At 41.2% G+C, this 19,966-nt stretch overlaps 1 protein-coding gene across 3 annotated transcripts in view; it reads right to left on the bottom strand.

The window, feature by feature from the left end:
* The window catches only part of CAMK1D (calcium/calmodulin dependent protein kinase ID), a 415,759-nt gene that overhangs the window by 146,024 nt on the left and 249,769 nt on the right, over positions 1 to 19,966 (bottom strand). For all 3 annotated transcript variants that reach the window (XM_082647881.1, XM_082647883.1, XM_082647882.1), the window contains exon 3: positions 11,846 to 11,920. In XM_082647881.1, coding sequence (XP_082504007.1) covers positions 11,846 to 11,920 — 75 coding nt within the window. The remainder of the gene's footprint in view (positions 1 to 11,845; positions 11,921 to 19,966) is intronic.

Below are 19,966 nucleotides of genomic sequence, written 5' to 3'. Positions count from 1 at the left end.
CCAGGGACAACTTCCCCAGGAGAACGCACAGCGTGCCTCAGGCTGCTACAGTGTCATGCTGGCCTCTGCCGCCGCAGGCTCGCCCTGCATCCGTACCCCTCCCTCCCCCTGGCCTGAGTGAGCCAGAGCTCCCGAATCAGCGGCTCCTTTAACCCCGTCCTGCCTGAGTGAAGAACAGACGCCCTTCGGCGACCTACACGCAGAGGCGGGGCCAAATCCAAACCTGAACCCCAGGAGCTGTGCGAACAAAGAAGATAAAGGGAAATCTCTCCCAGCGGCCTCAGGAGCAGCGGATTAAAGCTCCACAATCAACTTGATGTACCCTGCATCTGTGGAATACCTGAAGAGACAACGAATCATCCCCAAATTGAGATGGTGGACGTGGGGAGCAACTGTACACTTGGGGTTTGCTGTATGCGACTGACTAGCTTCTGATTTTTATGCTTATCTTAGTACAGTTTTTAAGCATTGGCTATCATTGGTGGACCTGTTTATTGGTTTGGTTGCTCTATTCTTTTATTTTTTTTATTACTTAAAAATATTTTTATTTCAATAATTTAAAAAAATTTATTTTATTTTATTATTATTATTATTTTCTTTCTTTTTTTTCTCCCTTCTCTTCTGAGCCATGTGGCTTACAGAGTCTTGGTGCTCTGGTCGGGTGTCAGGCCTGAGCCTCTGAGGTGGGAGAGCCGAGCTCAGGACACTGGGCCACCAGTGACCTCCTGGCCCCACATAATATCAGTCGATGAGAGATCTGCCAGAGGTCTCCATCTCAATGCCAAGACTCAGCTCCACTCAACGACCAGCAAGCTAAAGTGCTGGACACCCTATGCCACACAACTAGCAAGACAGAAATACGACCGCACCCATTAGCAGAGAGGCTGCCTAAAATCATAATACAGACACCCCAAAAAACACTGCCAGACGTGGTCCTGCCCACCAGAAAGGCAAGATCCAGCCTCATCCACCAGAACACAGGCACAAGTCCCCTCCAGCAGGAAGCCTACACAAGCCACTGAACCAACTTTAGCCACTGGGGACAGACACCAAAAACAATGGGAACTATGAAACTGCAGCCTGTGAAAGGGAGTCCTCAAACACAGTAAGTTAAGCAAAATGAGAAGACAGAGAAATACACAGCAGATAAAGGAGCAAAGTAAAAATCCACCAGACCAAACAAATGAAGAGGAAACAGGCAGTCTACCTGAAAAAGAATTCAGAGTAATGATAGTAAAGATGATCCAATATCTTGGAAATAGAATGGAGAAAATACAAGAAACATTTGACAAGGACCTAGAAGAACTAAAGAGCAAACAAACAATGCTGAACAACACAATAAATGAAATTAAAAATTCTCTAGAAGGAATCAACAGCAGAATAACTGAGGCAGAAGAACGGATAAGTGACCTGGAAGGTAAAATAGTGGAAATAACTACCACAGAGCAGAATAAAGAAAAAAGAATGAAAAGAACTGAACACAGTCTCAGACACCTCTGGGACAACATTAAATGCGCCAACATTCGAATTAGAGGGGTCCCAAAGAAAGGGCATGAGAAAATATTTGAAGAGATTACAGTTGAAAACTTCCCTAATATGGGAAAGGAAACAGTCAATCAAGTCCAGGAAGCACAGAGAGTCCCATACAGGATAAATCCAAGGAGAAACATGCCAAGACACATATTAATGAAAATATCAAAACTTAAATACAAAGAAAAAATATTAAAAGCAGCAAGGGAAAAGCAACAAATAACACACAAGGGAATCCCCATAAGGTTAACAGCTGATCTTTCAGCAGAAACTCTGCAAACCAGAAGGGAGTGGCAGGACATATTTAAAGTGATGAAAGGGAAAAACCTACAACCAAGATTACTCTACCCAGCAAGGATCTCATTCAGATTCGATGGAGAAATTAAAACCTTTACAAACAAGCAAAAGTTAAGAGAATTCAGCATCACCAAACTAGCTTTACAAAAAATACTAAAGGAACTTCTCTAGGCGGGAAGCACAAGAGAAGGAAAAGACCTACAATAACAAACCCAAAACAATTAAGAAAATGGTCATAGGAACATACATATCGATAATTGCCTTAAATGTAAATGGATTAAATACTCCAACCAAAAGACACAGACTGGCTGAATGGATACAAAAACAAGACCCATATATATGCTATCTACAAGAGACCCACTTCAGACCTAGGGACACATACAGACTGAAAGTGAGGGGATGGAAAAAGATATTCCATGAAAATGGAAATCAAAAGAAAGCTGGAGTAGCAATTCTCATATCAAACAAAATAGACTTTAAAATAAAGATTATTACAAGAGACAAAGAAGGACACTACATAATGATCAAGGGATCAATCCAAGAAGAAGATATAACAATTGTAAATATTTATGCACCCAACATAGGAGCACCTCAGTGCTCCTAAGGCAAATGCTAACAGCCATAAAAGGGGAAATCGACAGTAACACAATAATAGTAGGGGACTTTAACACCCACTTTCGCCAATGGAAAGATATCCGAAAGGAAAATAAATAAGGAAACACAAGCTTTAAATGACACATTAAACAAGACGGACTTAACTGATATTTATAAGACATTCCATCCAAAAACAACAGAATATACTTTCTTCTCAAGTGCTCATGGAATATTATCCAGGATAGATCATATCTTGGGCCACAAATCAAACCCTGGTAAATTTAAGAAAATTGAAATTGTATCAAGTATCTCTTCCGACCACAACACTATGAGTCTAGATATCAATTATAGGAAAAAATCTGTAAAAAATACAAACACATGGAGGCTAAACAACACACTACTAAATAACCAAGAGACCACTGACGAAATCAAAGAGGAAATCAAAAAATACCCAGAAACAAATGACAATGAAAACATGACGACCCAAAACCTATGGGATGCAACAAAAGCAGTTCTAAGAGGGAACTTTATAGCAATACAATCCTACCTCAAGAAACAAGAAACATCTCAAATAAACAACCTAACCTTACACCTAAAGCAATTAGAGAAAGAAGAACAACAACAAGAAAAAAAAACCCCAAAGTTCTCAAAAGGAAAGAAATCATAAAGAGCAGATCAGAAATAAATGAAAAAGAAATGAAGGAAACAATAGCAAAGATCAATAAAACTAAAAGCTGGTTTGTTGAGAAGATAAACAAAATTGATAAACCACTAGCCAGATTCATCAAGAAAAAAAGGGAGAAGGGCTTCCCTGGTGGTGCAGTGGTTGAGAGTCCGCCTGCCGATGCAGGGGACATGGGTTCGTGCCCCGGTCCAGGAAGATCCCACATGCCGCGGAGCGGCTGGGCCCCTAAGCCATGGCCGCTGAGCCTGCGCGTCTGGAGCCTGTGCTCCACAATGGGAGAGGCCACAGCAGTGAGAGGCCCACATACCGCAAAAACAAAAAAACAAAAAAACATGGAGCTGGAGAAATCAGGCTCCCAGACTTCAGACTATACTACAAAGCTACAGTAATCAAGACAGTATGATACTTGCACAAAAACAAAACATAGCTCAATGGAACAGGATAGAAAGCCCAGAGGTAAACCCACACACATATGGTCACCTTATCTTTGATAAAGGAGGCAAGAATATACAATGGAGAAAAGACAGCCTCTTCAATAAGTGGTGCTAGGAAAACTGGACAGCTATATGTAAAAGAATGAAATTAGAACACTCCCTAACACCATACACAAAAATAAACTCTAAATGGATTAAAGACCTAAATGTAAGGCCAGACACTAGAAAACTCTTAGAGGAAAACATAGGCAGAACACTCTATGACTTAAATCACAGCAAGATCCTTTTTGTCCCACCTCCTAGAGAAATGGAAATAAAAACAAAAATAAACAAATGGGACCTAATGAAACTTCAAAGCTTTTGCACAGCAAAGGAAACCATAAACAAGACGAAAAGATAACCCTCAGAATGGGAGAAAATACTTTACAAACAAATCAACGGACAAATGATTAATCTCCAAAATATACAAGCAGCTCATGCAGCTCAATATCAAAAAAACAAACAACCCAATCCAAAAATGGGCAGAAGACCTAAATAGATATTTCTCCAAAGAAGATATACAGATTGCCAACAAACACATGAAAGGACGCTTAACATTGCTAATCATTAGAGAAATGCAAATCAAAACTGTAATGAGGTATCACCTCACACTGGTCAGAATGGCCAACATCAAAAAATCAACAAACAATAAATGCTGAAGAGGGTGTGGAGAAAAGGGAACCCTCTTACAATGTTGGTGGGAGTGTAAATAGATACAGCCACTATGGAGAACAGTATGGAGGTTCCTTAAAAACTAAAAATAGAACTACCATACGACCCAGCAATCCCACTATTGGGTAAAAACCTCAGAAAACCGTAATTCAAAAAGAGTCATGTACCACAATGTTCACTGCAGCTCTATTTACAATAGCCAGGACATAGAAGCAATCTAAGTGTCCACTGACAGATGAATGGATAAAGAAGATGTGGCACATATATACAATGGAATATTACTCAGACATATAAAGAAATGAAACTGAGGTATTTGTAGTGAGGTGGATGGACCTAGAGTCTGTCATACAGAGTGAAGTAAGTCAGAAAGAGAAAAACAGATACCATATGCTAACTATGGAATCAAAAAAAAAAAAATGCTTCTCATGAACCTAGGGGCAGGACAGGAATAAAGACACAGACATAGAGAATGGACTTGAGGACATGGATGGGAGAAGGGTAAGCTGCGACCAAGTGAGAGAGTGGCATGGACATATATACACTACCAAATGTAAAACAGATAGCTAGTGGGAAGCAGCCGCATAGCAAAGGGAGATTAGCTCCGTGCTTTGTGACCACCTAGAGGAGTGGGATAGGGAAGGTGGGAAGGAGACGCAAGAGGGAGGGGACATGGGGTATATGTATACTTTTAGCTGATTCACTTTGTTACACAGCAGAAACTAACACAACATTCTAAAGCAATTATACTCCAAAAAAGATGTTTAAAAAAAGTCAAAACTGTTGTAAGAAGCAAAGAAGGACATTATACATTGATAAAAGGATCCATTCACCAAGAAGATACACACATCAAACATGTATTACACATCAGAGCTCCAAAATATATGAAGCAAACATTGAAAGGATTGAAGGAAGAAACAGCTCTGTAAAAATAGGAGGAGACTTCAATATGCTACTCTCCATTATAGACGGAACAGCCAAACAGAACATCAATAAGGAAACAGAGGCCTTGAACTACAAGCCCATCGGATCAATAGACATACACAGAACAGAGCATCCAACAACAGCAGAATGCACATTTTTGTCAAGTTCATATGGAACATTCTCCAGGATGTTAGGCCACAAAACACAAAAAAACTGAATAAATTTTAAAAAATTGAAATCATACAAAGTATCTCTTCCTATCACAATGAAAGGAAAGTAGAAATCAACAGGGGGAGAAAAACTGGAAAATTCACAAATATGTAGAAATTCAACAACACACTCAAGCAGCCAATGGGTCAAAGAAGAAATCACAAGGGAAAGGAGAAAATATCTTGTGACAAATGAAAATAAAAACACAACATACTAAAACTTATGGGATTCAGGAAAAGCAGTGCTAACAGGAAAATTTACAGTTTTAAGTGCTTACATTAAAAAAGGAAGATCTAAAAAATGTGATTGTATGTTGGCAATTTCAAACAGCTGAACCTGGTAAAATTGGTTCATGATTATCTTGGACCTTGGCTTTTCTCTTTTCTTTTCCTCCTTAACTCTCTAAACTCTTTAACTCTCAGTAGGTTTTCCAGTGGCAGGATAAACAATAAAAGCATATTAAGTAATTAGCCTGGAGGATGACAAAGAAGCAGCAGCTGCAGTATTGGCTTTGCCTCTGCCCAGGTCTCCAGCCATATCTCCCACCAAGATGTCACACAGTCCCCCATCCTAGCCAGACTGAAACCCCACAGGACAAAACCGCACACAGGCTGAACCCCCAAAGGCAGACCCCAACAGATAGCACTTTACGGATGGTGCCCCTCAAAGACTGAACACTCCACAGACTGGACCTTCCACGGATTAAACTCCTCCCAGACTAGACCGCTCACAACAGACTGGATCCCCCATAAACTGAAACCCGCAAAGAACAGATCCCCACAGACTGGACCCCCCCCTACATTCTAAACCCCTCACAGATTGGACCCCTCGTAGACTGAACCCCTCACAGACTAAACCTCTCACAAACTGAAGTCCCCACAGACTGAGCCCCACACACCCCACCCAGGCTCCTTAAAGCCTCTCTGCGTGACAGCCCTTCAGCCTGGAGCATGGCTCCCCCCACCTACACCATGCCCAGCACATCCATCTGGCTACGTCCTAATCCCCCTCCACCTGAGGCCGTTTCCTCCACTGAGGACTTCCTGGTGATCCAGAGCTCCCTGCGCAAACCTTGAGGGGTGCAGTGCTGGTGGGTTATGATTGCTCCTCCAAAAAGAGAGCCATGGAATCCCCCGACTGCACCTCATGTGTGTCCCCCAAGCCCCTGCCCACCCACCCAATACTGAACAGAGGCCACAGGCCCTCTGGGCTCTCAATTAGTGCCTGTTGTGAACAGAGAGAAGATTTTGGTAAATTATATGTAAATATATGAAGGTGTCATAGTCAGAAACACTTCTGTCTTCATTATTATGCTTGGCTACTTACAAAAGACTTTCTGTTGGGAGTCATAATTTGTGTTCTAATTAAAACTGTTTCTGGGAACACACAGTATGAATTATGAATACAATATCCACATGAAATAACACTGGCAACCCACAAACAGGGAACTGTTCAAACAGATTCATGCACCAGCTAGTGGAGTAGATAAATCATATTTTCTCTTGGAAGCTGCATATATTTTTGTGTCTTGGACTGCTCAGGAATCCAATTAACATTCTTGAAAGAACGTGTGTTTAATCATTAGTTTTCAGGCTCAGCGGGCAACTAGTTGTACATATCTTAATGCTGTCCTGGAATAAAAGGACTATCAGAAATATTAGAAATCTCTCTGTCTCGCATGGAATATGCACAATGCAGCAAATCACAATACTGGTAAAACACGTTCATCCATCCCTTCATTAGTTGAAAAAATTAAGAAAGAAACACAATCACTGCTGTGAATGAACTGAGGTTGGTTTAGTGACTTTCTGTGATATTATGCAGTAAATTTTATTCCCCTCACAAACCACTACAATATACAGGGCATTTTATAGTTAGCTAAGCATTTACGGAATCATAAGTAATACATTTTTCAAGGTAAACTGAACTATTCACATTAATATTACCTACAAGATTTTTTCCTAGAAAATGTCATCAGTGTATTGTATTCCTTTCATTAAGTGTATTCACTGGGTCACTTGCTGGCTTGGATAAATGATCCAAGTTTTCTGCTCAGGTTCTTCATGTAAAATTGGGATAAGAGTTGCTCCTGAGGATTTCCATGGCGGTCCAGTGGTTAACACTCTGCACTTCCAGTGCAGGGAGCATGAGTTTGATCCCTGGTCAGGGAACTAAGATCCCATATGCCACACGGCACGGCCAAAAATTTTTTTTAAATTAAAAAATATATATGCTGTATGCAGTTTAAGTTAAAAAAAAAAAAAACGAGAGAGTTGCTCCTGAGTTTGTGATAGGATTAAATGAGTGAATAAATAAGTGTTAACCACTATTCCTATTATATGTAATCATTAATGGAACAAATATTTCGTAAGTGCCTACCGTAATGTACCAGCATGCTTCTAGCAGAGAACAAAGCAGAGATACGTTTTCTGATGGTGACAAGTGCTACAGAGAAAAATCAAGCTGGGCAGGGGGCCAGGAATGAATGTGTGTGTGGCAAGAGACGGTAGGGAGAGGTGCTATTTCAGGGTGTTGGGGAATAACATCTCATTGAAACGGTGACATTTGGCAGAAATTCTAATATTTCTAATATTTCCATGATGGCATGAAGATATCAAAGAGACAGTGTTCCAAGCAGAACAAAGGTCCGTGGTGGCAAAGGCGTGGTGTGTCTGAGGAACAGCAAGGTGAATGAAATAATGAGAGAGGAGTGGGGGGGTGAGGTCAGAGAGGTGACCAGGGGGTCTGGACACGGAAGACCCTGGAGACTGCTACAAGGACTTGGTCTTTGCACTTCCCTGGTGGTCCAGTGGTTAAGACTCCCCGCTTCCACTGCTTGTGGCTTGGGTCCAATCCCTGGTTGGGGAACTAAGATCCTGCATGCTACACGGTGCGGCCAAAAAAAAGGGACTTGGTCTTGTACTCTGAGATGGGAAGCCAGTAGGAGTTTTCAAGAGGCATGACAAGGTCTGGCTAACATGCTGAGAAAGACCAGTGCAGTGGGGAAAGGATGGGGGAAGAAAGATAAGTTTTATCCATGATGGTGGAGATGAAGAGAAAGTGGCTGGATTCTTGAGATAGTCTCGAGTTGGTGACCACAGGGTTTGCCAATGGATGGGACTGTAGGGCCTAAGAGAAAAAAGGTGAGTCAAGGAAGACTTTGGGTTTTGGCCTGAGCAACTGGAAGAAAGAAGTTTACCATTTGCTGGGATGAGACAGACAGCAGGAGAAAGCAGATTTTGTGAAACGTTCAGGAGTTTACTTCGGATCTGGTGAATATGATAACCTCAAGCCCAGCCTGTGGGCTAACACCCCACAAGCAAAGTCAGACCAGAAATAAACTTTAAACAAACTGACCTTTCTTCTGTAATTTACTTCAATGTCATTTTGATCTCACACTATCTAAGGAAGAATGTTCCCAAAAAGAACTATTCATTATGTTGTACACCTAAAATGAATAAAATGTTATAAGTCAATTATCTCTCAATAATAAAAAAAAAGAACTGAAAAAAGAGAAGAATGCTCGAAAAAATAGCACTCTGGGGAAAAAAAGATATTTGTCCCAAACCCCGAATCAAATTTAAATATAGAACTCTATAAACAATCAAATTTCCTTTGCTGCAGTAGCGAAGGAACAAACATGCTACAGTACTCAGAGTCGAAATAGCAATTAGCTAAGTAATAAAATTACTACTGAGCATCCCCTATTATATCTGAGTGTCAGTGCCCAAGACGATGTTTCCTAGGAAACCAGAAACCTCCCAGGCACAAATACTGTGAACTAAAGTCCCTCTCAAATGCTGTGTTCTAGATCATCCCCAAGTATTTAGGAATCAAGGACTTTCTAAACTCTTAAAAAAAACAAACCAACCCATGTTCCGCTGACCCAGGCAGAAAAAATACAGGGGTCTCACAAGCGAAAACTATTGAGTCTTACTGACAAAAACTAAAACACAACAACAAAAATAACAATGAAGCCCACAAAATTCTCAAACCAGACCAAAGATTTTCTCAGGATTATATTCTGATCCATTAAGGGTCTCTTTCCTTCCTTCCTTCCTTCCCTTCCTTCCTTCGTTCCTTCCTTCCTCCCTCCCTCCCTCCCTTTCTTTCTTTTTTGCCATTGCTTTTTTAAAAATCTCACTGATTAAGATAACGAATGGAGGAGAGGAAGGAATAAGAGGGAGGTCAATTTGAATTTTCAAAACATCTGACATAAAACATTTTAAAGGAGTATAATTACGACATTCAAATACACTTAATATTTAGGACTAAACTATCAGTGTTTTACCAAATAGAATTCCTTTGGGGACCAACCAGAATCAACGTAAATTGCAGATGACATGATTGTTTAGATAGAAAATGCTAAGAAATCCACAAAACAACTACTACAAACAATAAGTGAATTTAGCAAGATTGTAAGTTAAGGTACAAAAATCAACTGTATTTTTATAACAGAAGCAAGTCACTGGAAAAATGAAGTAAAAACCCATTTACAACAAGATCAAAAAAAATAGTTCAGAATAAATTCAACAAAGATATGGAAGACTTACACACTGAAAACAATAAAATAGTAAGAGGAATGTTCTAAAGTTCATCCCATTCTGGACACTTTCATGCTCTCCTGCCAACCTATCTTTATATACACTACTGCTCATAAGTATACGATCAAGTTGCTTAGAAAGGTAGAATTCAAATGTACTTGAACTTTATCTCATAAAATTAAAGACCATCTGCAGAGACAAACTGATAAAATAATTCCATAAAGAAAGTAGAAAGGCCCAGTTATTTGCTAAAGTTCACCCAGCCAGTAAGAGGCAGAGCTGAGACGTACATATTTGGGGTGTTTCCTCTTATTTAGTGACGGTTTCATAAACAGAGAACTTAAAGCAAGTGAATGCATATAGCTTTGGATTCAAGTATTAATATTTTGCTTTTTGCATTGCCAATAAAAAAGCACACATTTAAATGTACTACAGACATTTTGTGGGGCTTTTTCTTGTCCCCAGAATGTTCTGTTTTTCCTATTGGGCAGTCAATATTTGATGGGAAAGTGATTCACCTGCTTCTTTAAGAGTTGATTCTGCATAAAAGAAAGTCACATGAGTTTCTAGGAAGGATATCAGATCTGGGGGGAACTAGAAATGTGGTGAATCATAAAACAAACAGAATAGCAAGGAACTAGGAAAGATCGCACTTAGGATACTGAAAATTAACATGGAGTCACCAGTCACTGCCTAACGGCCGACAACGACACACAAACCTGTAAAACTGCTGGTCATCACCTAGGACTGTCATTTGTCAGAGAAAAACTGCCCACATGCTTCCAACTTGGACACTTTTGTAAGTGTTTAAAGTGTCATAAACTACTAAAAATACTTTAAAAATAATGAAAGATTAAATAAATGCATTGATGAAAACTTATTTGCATCCTAACATGATTCCAAGTTAATGTGTTGTTTAAACATTCATAAGAAAAAGGAAAATTGACGAAAAAGAAATTGTTAGCCTGACCCTCAAATCTTCTAAATACCTTTGGAAATTCAAAGTCTGAAAATCATTAATAAATAATGAAATTTAAGTATATATTCTGACCTTCAGCAAAAATCCTCTTTGGTCATTAAGCTCAATAACAAAGCGTTCCAGAATTTACTCAAGTCGCGGTGAACATGTACATTCTGATACAGCTTCCGTCACTTAATTATAACAAGTTTAGTCCTGGAATACTCCTACGAATTACATCACTTAGAATAAAGCATTTGTGTATGTGGGCAGGCTAATTTCACCTCACATAAAAAAAACAAAAAACAAAAAAACACCTGTTCAAGTATAGCCTCTACCTAGATATTCGGCTTTCTTATTTCTTCCACCTTCTGGTAAGCTCCAGAGTTACTGGAACGCAGAAATATTCTAAAGGGGGACTACGATAATGGCATAGTCCAACTCCAATTATACGTCTCGTATGTTTGGCATGAATCACATGTGCATTTATCTGCCAGCAGAAGAGGAGAAGGGAAGGGACAGAACACACAGCTACCATCTGCTGCCATCCCCCAGCCTCCCTAGAAATGAAGACAAGGGTGGGAGTTTCTCCTGGAGACAGGAGCAGAGTGTATTCACAGTGGGCCCACTGAAGTGCTTTCAGGAAGCAACATTTGGACCTTGCACATTAAAAAAGCAAAAGAGACATCATCCTAGATAGAGTGACCCTGCAACAGTAGCATTGGATTCCATTGTGAGGACTCCAGATTTTCGGTCTGATCCAGCAGCTGCAGATGAGACCAAGTGAGGTCTAAAGACCACTGTTCTTAGACAGACACATTCTTGCCCACTGCCCTACAGTTCTCACCACTCCCTGCTGTCTTGCCCCGCCCACTCCATTAATTTATTTTACCACCTGGCCCTTTAGGCATTTGAGTTTGCAATCCCTGGTCTGCACTCATCAATTAAATCAGGTACTTACAGCTGCATGACCAAGTACAAGTGATTTGGGCTTTCATAGATGTCTTCCAGGGCCACAATATTTTCATGCTTAATCCTGAAAAAAAAAAAAAAGCGCACACACAGAATAGTAAGTATGAGACATGCAAACTTTTTAAAAAAAAAAAAACAAACAGATGTCATTATAGCAAAAAATTCTAAGACAGAATCGAAACTCCTTAAGGTGACATTTTTAAGACACCTCTCCATCTTGTCCCCAAACTTTTTCCCAGACCCATCTCCCATGCTCTCTGCTCTTCTTTCTGGAGGCTCTATATCTTACAATGTAGCAATACTGGATTAACTATCACTGCTTCATGTATATCCCACTCTCCTGGCATTTATTCGTATGAATCCCAGGAATGGGCCAAAATCCTATTATCTTGCAGGGCCCAACTCAAATGGCTCAGCCCCCAAGGAGAATTTAATTGCTCCCTCTTCTGTAGTCTCACAACAGCCAGAACAGACTGGCCTGAATAGTCCACTGTATGCAAATCCATCCCCACAACAGGCTAGATGGTCCAGGGAACAGTTTTGTCCTCATGTTCCTGACTCCAGTGTAAGCAATGGAAAACCAGACTGAGCTCCTCACTGGGGCTCTAGTCACCATCGCCAACAAAGGTCAGTTCAATACCCCAAGCGAGCTAGACTGGTGCTACCCCAAGAGTGCTTCCCAAACAGGCGACACCAGCATCTCCTGGGAGATTGTGAGAAATGCAAATTCTCAGGCTGGGCCCCGTCATACAGAATCAGAATCCCTGAGGCTGGGGCCCAGGAATCTGCCTCAACAAGATCCTCAGATGATCATCCCACACAACGTGGAGCTGGAGAAATTCTGTATCAAACCAGGGCTTCTCAAACCTCAGGGCCATGTGCACATGAATCACCTGGGGTCCTGGTTCCACTGCACACTCTGATTCAGTGGGTCCAGGACAGGGCCCGGGAGTCTGCATTGCTAACAAGCTCCCAGGAGATGCTGATGCTGCTGGTCTGCGGGCCACACTGGGAGCAGCAAAGTCCTAATGACTGAACAAAGGGAGAAGGAACCAGTCCAAGTCTAGCCCTTGGAAATACCGATTAGGAACAGCCTCTGCTCGGAATGTAAGGTTTGGTATTTGTTGAAAGCATTTGAGAGAAGAATCATTTCATTATGAGCTAGTTAGCTCTTACTACACACTTTTTCTCTGAAATGACTGCTGAGCCATTTAAAAGCAAGCACTGAACGGGCAGATTCCTGTGAACCCTTGAAAGCAGGGACTACATCTTACTCATTCTGTTTCCACTTAGTACCTAGCATAGAGCTGCTTGATAAAGGTTTGCTGAATGAATAAATGATATTTAAGGCTTTTGCTCCTGAACGGCAAGTCATTATTTATTTAGGGAAAATGGATGCAACTTTCCTAAGTGTGAGCTGTCTTCCCCTCAAAAGAAGTTTATAAGGAATATTATCTTCCCTTTGAGCAGATGAAAGAAGAGAACAGAAGAATTAACCAGGAGAGGTAATGTTTTGCTTTGATTGCTGCGGCTCTTATTAGCCAATGCAGTTGATGTGTAGGAAGTGAGAAGACAGAGTATCCCAAATTCACATTTCACCCGCTTCTAACGTGGAGAACCTGATTATTTGTTAGCAATGGTTTCTGTGGTGTCTGAGCAAAATAACATCAGGAACATATCATGTGAACCAGCTAAACTATGCCACCAAGGAAACCATGAGAGATTAATTTGGAACTGCTGAGACCCTAGGTGTCTGTGGAAGTATCATTATTGGACACACCTGAAAGAATATGACAACAACAGTATACAGCGCATGGATTTTCCCACTTTTCAATTAAAAAAAGTTGCCATTGGAATCAATCACATGGGCACGAATATTTTCTTTCAGTGAAGTTAATTTAGGGGTTAATTAGCAGCTTAGATTCACGGGACCACGAAAAGAATGGGGTCTATATGGAGAGTTGCCAGATAAAATACAGGGCACCCAGTTAACGTCTGATTCTAGATAAACAATGAACACTTTAAATATAAGTGTGTCCCAAACATTGCACTGTTGTTTATCTGAAATTCAAATGTAACTGGGTGCTAGATCCGGCCACCCAAGTACATGAATCCCAGTCAATGAGCCTCCAAGCTGGGCTTAGGGGTTTGTACCTGGAGTCCCAGCTCCCCTCGGAGGTTTAGCCAAGAAGACAACTTGAGCCCTGGACCACAGCCATTAATATTCAGCTATATACAAAGAGTCAACTACGTACAAAGCACATGCCCGGCAACGTAGGAGACTCTAATAAATTAAGAACATAAATCCCTTCTTTGTATGCAGGGGCTAGAGAAATTAAAGTCTATTTAACCGTTATGTCTTACATGAGTTCTTACAGTGGCTGAAATGCTATTGCTACTGACTCTCCTTCTTAGCGGATGAATCAAGCAAGCAATCATCATTTCCTGACTTTCTGCTCTGTGTCTGATACGAGAAAACTATAAAATAAGGTTTTTCCCTCCAAAATCTTATCACCTTGATGGGGAGACCCATGAAGCAATTAGGGAAGAATTTAACGTTACGCTCTGCAGAATTGTTAAATTCAGAGAAAGCAAGGCCCTGGGTCAGAATTATGGGGAAGCCCTCAAAAAATGATGGAGGTTGAGCTGGGTTGGGTAACGTGTGAATAAGCATATTAGAAATTTCAAAGAAATCTTAAAATGGCCTCTTAAATGTCTCTTAAGAAAAGTGGTTTAATTCACTTGTAAATGTTCGAACGTGATCGAAGAAAACATCCTGATCCCTCAGAGCTGTTCTCAGGTACTTTATTCCACCCTCAGATTCCTTAAGATATACAAAAACCGAACTTAGGGCTTCCCTGGTGGCGCAGTGGTTGAGAGTCCGCCTGCCGATGCAGGAGACACGGGTTCGTGCCCCGGTCCGGGAAGATCCCACACGCTGCGGAGCGGCTAGGCCCCGTGAGCCATGGCCACTGAGCCTGCGCGTCTGGAGCTTGTGCTCCACACGGGAGAGGCCACAACAGTGAGAGGCCCGTGTACCGCAAAAAGATACACAAAAACTGAACTTAAATTTTTTACGTTATTTCAGTACCTAGGTTATCTTCACAAAATGCCATGTGAATATCCATCCACACATCTCTGGGCGCCCACCATGTACCAGGCACATGACTAGGAATCACAGCAGTGACATCTCAGCCCTCACGGAGCTCAATCTTTCTTCTGTTTACCAGAAATCACCCTTGTCATAATTAGTATTGACTCCTGGGAGCCACACAGAACAAGCTTACATATCATATAAACTCGTCTCATGTATCTTGCAAATATTTGAGGGCTATAATTTCCCTACTTAGTTTACTCTTCCTATCATCGACCAATTTCCCTTCAGCATGGTTTATATTCCTACCATCATGTTATTGTCACTCTTGTTTGTCCAGACTAGAGCATTCAGAACTGAAAGTAATGATCCCAGTGTAAGATATAGCACCAAGAACAACATATTAAATAACAGAGTAGAACTATTAACCATCATGAGCTGGATATTATACTTTTTGCAAATAAAGTCTAACATTAGGTTCACTTTTTTTAGGCAGCTGCACAACTGTTGGCATATGAAGAAGATAAGCTCCATGGGGGTAGGGATTTTTGACTATTTTGTTCACTACTGTCTCCCCAATGGTAAGAAAAGGGCATGGCAGGTAGTACTTTCAATACATGTTAGAGTGAATTAATGAATGACTGGATGGATGAATGGAAGAATATAAAGTTTAGGGTCAATTAAATGACCAGATCATTTTTACCTGAACTTCTGCCAAACAAGATCTCCTTTCTTACTCAGGCTTGACCTTTTGAGCTTAACGTCTTCACTTTAGCTTCATTCGACTCAATCTTTTGGGTCCCATGCAATGCTTCAAATGATCAGAAATATTCTGAATTTTGATTCTCTCTTCTATTATAGTTACCACCCCTCTCCACTTTGGGCCATCTGCATATTTTGTTGGTACACATTCATACCGTATGTCTTCATCCACATTCCTAGTTAAAGTCTTAAGTGAGAGTCACATGCCAGAACTCCATGGTATTCCACCAGAGACCCCATCAAGAAAACCAAGACATTAATCAGCTGGCTTCAATGGCTGCTGAGTTACAAACCCAGCAGTCTTAGCCCATAGTTTACTGTACTAACCATAAGTAGACAATTAGATTCTCGGCTGAAGTGGCATTCCTCACTTTTACACAGCACATAATACTATTTGAAAGGGAAATGGAATGTTTGGGAAGTTTTGTTCTTAGTAAACCCATGGTGACTTCTAGCAACTACTACGGTCTTTACTAAATGATTATAAACCATATGCTTAATTTACTGTTCCAGAACTTTGCTGTGCATTGGAGCCAAATTTCCCCGTCTATACATCTCACAGTCTACCTTTTTCATATTTGGAAAATTTGCCGACATCTCTCATATTGTTTTCTCAAATATTTCAACTGTGACTTTTTTGCGATAAGTGCGATTTCCTTAGTCCCCTGGGATGTAACACATCTAAACCTGGTGAACTAATTTTATAACTTTCTTTAGGCCCCACTTACATAGCTGTTTTCTACATACCATTTACTGAGTGTTAAGTCTGTGTCAAAACTATACTAAGTATTTTTAAGGATTTCATTTAATACAGCAATCCTACAAAGTAGCTATCACTCTCCCTATTTTTAAAAGAGGAAAACTAAGACCCCCAGGAGGCTAAGAAAGTGTTCCAAGGTCATACTACTAGTAACTGGAATTGCCAAGATTCTAACTCCCAAGACCCTGTTCAAGCACTTATAACTTCATATTAACTAGTAACTATGAGAATACCTAACAGTTCACATAAATTCAGTTATCTGCATAGAATTACCACACCTAAAGCATTAAATTTCATAACTAACAATATGATATCCACTTCTGAGGGGAGTGGGGCAGAGATTTGTCCTACTATCCTGAACTCTACTGGAAGCTCTCAAGATACTTGGTTATACACATCCTGACAGATGAAATCCCAGCGGGTCAAAGGGAACCAGAGGCAGAGATATTCAGAAGCAGAAGGAACAGTTAGGAGTCCAGAAATTACAATTAGGAAGAGCCTTGCATCAGCCTACATCTGCTGGTATCATCAGAAGGGGGAAGAAAATGGACAGAGAAAAGAGGTGGGGCATCTCAGCTACAAGCAAATGAAAACCAAGGTTCTGTTAACCTTGCATAGCTAAATACCTGTAGGTCAGTACTCGGTCTCTCCAAAACACGGCCAAGAGGACCTCCAAACATGAGGAATGTCCACCCTCAAACAGCAATCCTTTCTAAACTATGCATAATTCAAAAGAATAATGTCACTGAAAGCAACTCTGCGATGAAAAGAACCTCTTAATTTTTTTTTTTGTGGTACGCGGGCCTCTCACTGTTTTGGCCTCTCTTGTTGCGGAGTACAGGCTCCGGACGCGCAGGCTCAGCGGCCGTGGCTCACGGGCCCAGCCGCCCCGCGGCACATGGGATCCTCCCAGACCGGGGCACGAACCCACGTCCCCGGCATCGGCAGGCAGACTCCCAACAACTGCGCCACCGGGGAAGCCCCTCTCTTAATTTTAATCACTTATCTACCAGGCCCAAAGTAAGCACTGTCTGGTATATCTATGTACAGAGGGTAAATGGTTTAGGTGGTAATCTTCTCTAAAGTCTCCATAATCTGCAATAATGGACAGAAGAGGTGGATAGAGGGAAGTGGGCCCAGGCAGAGAGAGGGAGAGAAAAGTTGAATGGGAAAACAGCATATGGGCAGTGAGGCAGACTTCTGCCTGCATGGTAACTGACAGCCAAGCAAGAAAACCCTAGAAAGAGCCAGGAAACCATTTTAAAGTTAATTCATGCAAAAAATCGTGCCAACTGCACAAGTAGGCCCCATTCCAAACCCCCAGGCTGGAGAGAACATCAGGACCCAAAGGGCGGGCATCCTATTGACTACACGTGCTCCTATGAAAATGACAGTGACATCATTTCTCCCTCTGGTCTAATTCTCCATGGTCCCAGGAGCCACACATTTTGAACTCCATATGAACTGAGGAAAGTTAGAAAAACACAAAAGAGAAGAGAAGAGAAAGGAAAATCCAACATTTTTTGCTTGTTTTCATCCTATCGTGGTTCACTGATCTGGAGTGGGGAGGGGGGGCGTGGGGTGGGAAGACCATGGCAGTAATTATGAGCACTAAGAGAATTATCAGAAGGAAAGGCAACAAAACACCTTTCCTTTGGGTGGTCCTTGGAAAAGGTCACTTATCTACTCAACTTAAAGAGGCCACAAGAAGGTAAGAGATGGAAGGAAATATAACCAGAAGGGGCAGACAGGAGACACGGTGATTACTAGTGAAAGCAGAACAAATATGGTGGAGGAACCAATCTCGGCTCCTCTGGGCCACCCCAGTTCTTTCATCCCTTGTCTTTGTACATACTGCATTGTATCCATCTGTTTGTATGCGTATGTGTGTACATAGTTAAATGGTTTTATTTGCAGAGAATAAAAGTCTAGAAGGATACATGTTAAACAAGTAAATGAGTACCTCAAAAAGTGTGCTATAGGATGGGAGGAAATTTTCACCCTCCAGTTTTTTTTAACTGAGGTTCTTCATCTGAACAGAACAGAGAAAACTGATTTGAGTGACTATTTTCTCAATTCTCCCAAGGATGGCACAGGGGAGAAAGTGAATTCACTATACACAATAAATGCTTTAGGGAAGTAGGGCCTGATTCTCTCACTGAACCCAAGTAGAGAAAGGTTGATGGACTGTTGTACTGCCAGACTTTTACAAAGAGGTAATTTTTAAAAGGCTCTTGATCAAAATCATCAACACCTGATTCACCAAAATGTATCCATAATGCTGGACACAAGGAAACACATATTGATTAGTTCAAGTGCTGAAGCAATCAAGCGATAGGTTGGGTCTCAGCTCTGACACATCTAACTGCAAGATTCTGGACAAGCCTTTAAATACTTTCTGACTTGATTTCCTCATTTGTTAACTGAACATTAAATGATGTGGTTTCATTATCTATGTATACACACACATATATATACATGTATAGAAGAAAAAATATTATATATATACACATACATGTATCATGTTACATATAGAGAGAGATCTTGTCTATTAAAAATATAGGGGGCTTCCCTGGTGGCGCAGTGGTTAAGAATCCGCCTGCCAATGCAGGGGACACAGGTTCGAGCCCTGGTCCGGGAAGATCCCACAAGCCGCAGAACAACTAAGCCCGTGCGCCACAACTACTGAGCCTGCGCTCTAGAGCCCACGTGCCACAACTATTGAAGCCCAAGCACCTAGAGCCTGTGCTCCGCAACAAGAGAAGCCACTGCAATGAGAAGCCCACGCACCACAACGAAGAGTAGCCCCCGCGCACCGCAACTGGAGAAAGCCCGCACGCAGCAACAAAGACCCAACGCAGCCAATAAATAAATTAATTAATCAATTATTTAAAAAAGAATATAGAGCACTCCAGGAAAGGCGAGGGTTCAAAATCCAAAGCTTCGAGTCATCTTTTTTTGATGCCAGCAGATGACGCTGTAATCAACAGGACACCAAGAGGCAAAAGACTGGTATCTGAATCAACTACATCTTAAGAACGCAAGCCAATTTGTTTGTTTAAGGATTAAGTACCACATGTGATATCTCCTCATTTTGAAATGAGTTTTGCTTTGAATCCTTCAAAACAAACAAACAACAATTAAAACCTTGTGCACTGCTGACCACATGTTCAAAAAAGCATCTCAGGCATCCTTAGTACAATGCAGGCTACACAGGGTGGAGGCCTGGCCAGCATTTGTACAGAAGGAGGCAGGGCTGGAGCCTGTAATGGTACCACGGGAGGGGCGCTAACTAGGCTGGCTCTGTCTCTAGGGGAAAATGATGGACATTCTCTCTAGGACAGAAAATGGTGTATGTCAGTCACATCATTTTCCAGAGTCTTAGTTTCCTCATCTAGAAATTAACTAGGCAAACAGGAGGCTCCCTCAGGTCCTTTCCAACTCTAACAATCAATGAATTCAAAATTAAGGAGGCAAAGCATATAGAGGTATAA

The sequence above is a fragment of the Grampus griseus genome (assembly GCF_964374135.1).
Source record: "Grampus griseus genome assembly, chromosome: 2".
NCBI lineage: Eukaryota > Metazoa > Chordata > Mammalia > Artiodactyla > Delphinidae > Grampus > Grampus griseus.
The sequence above is the reverse complement of the archived record's forward strand: the minus strand, read 5'-3'. Positions and strand labels throughout refer to the sequence as shown.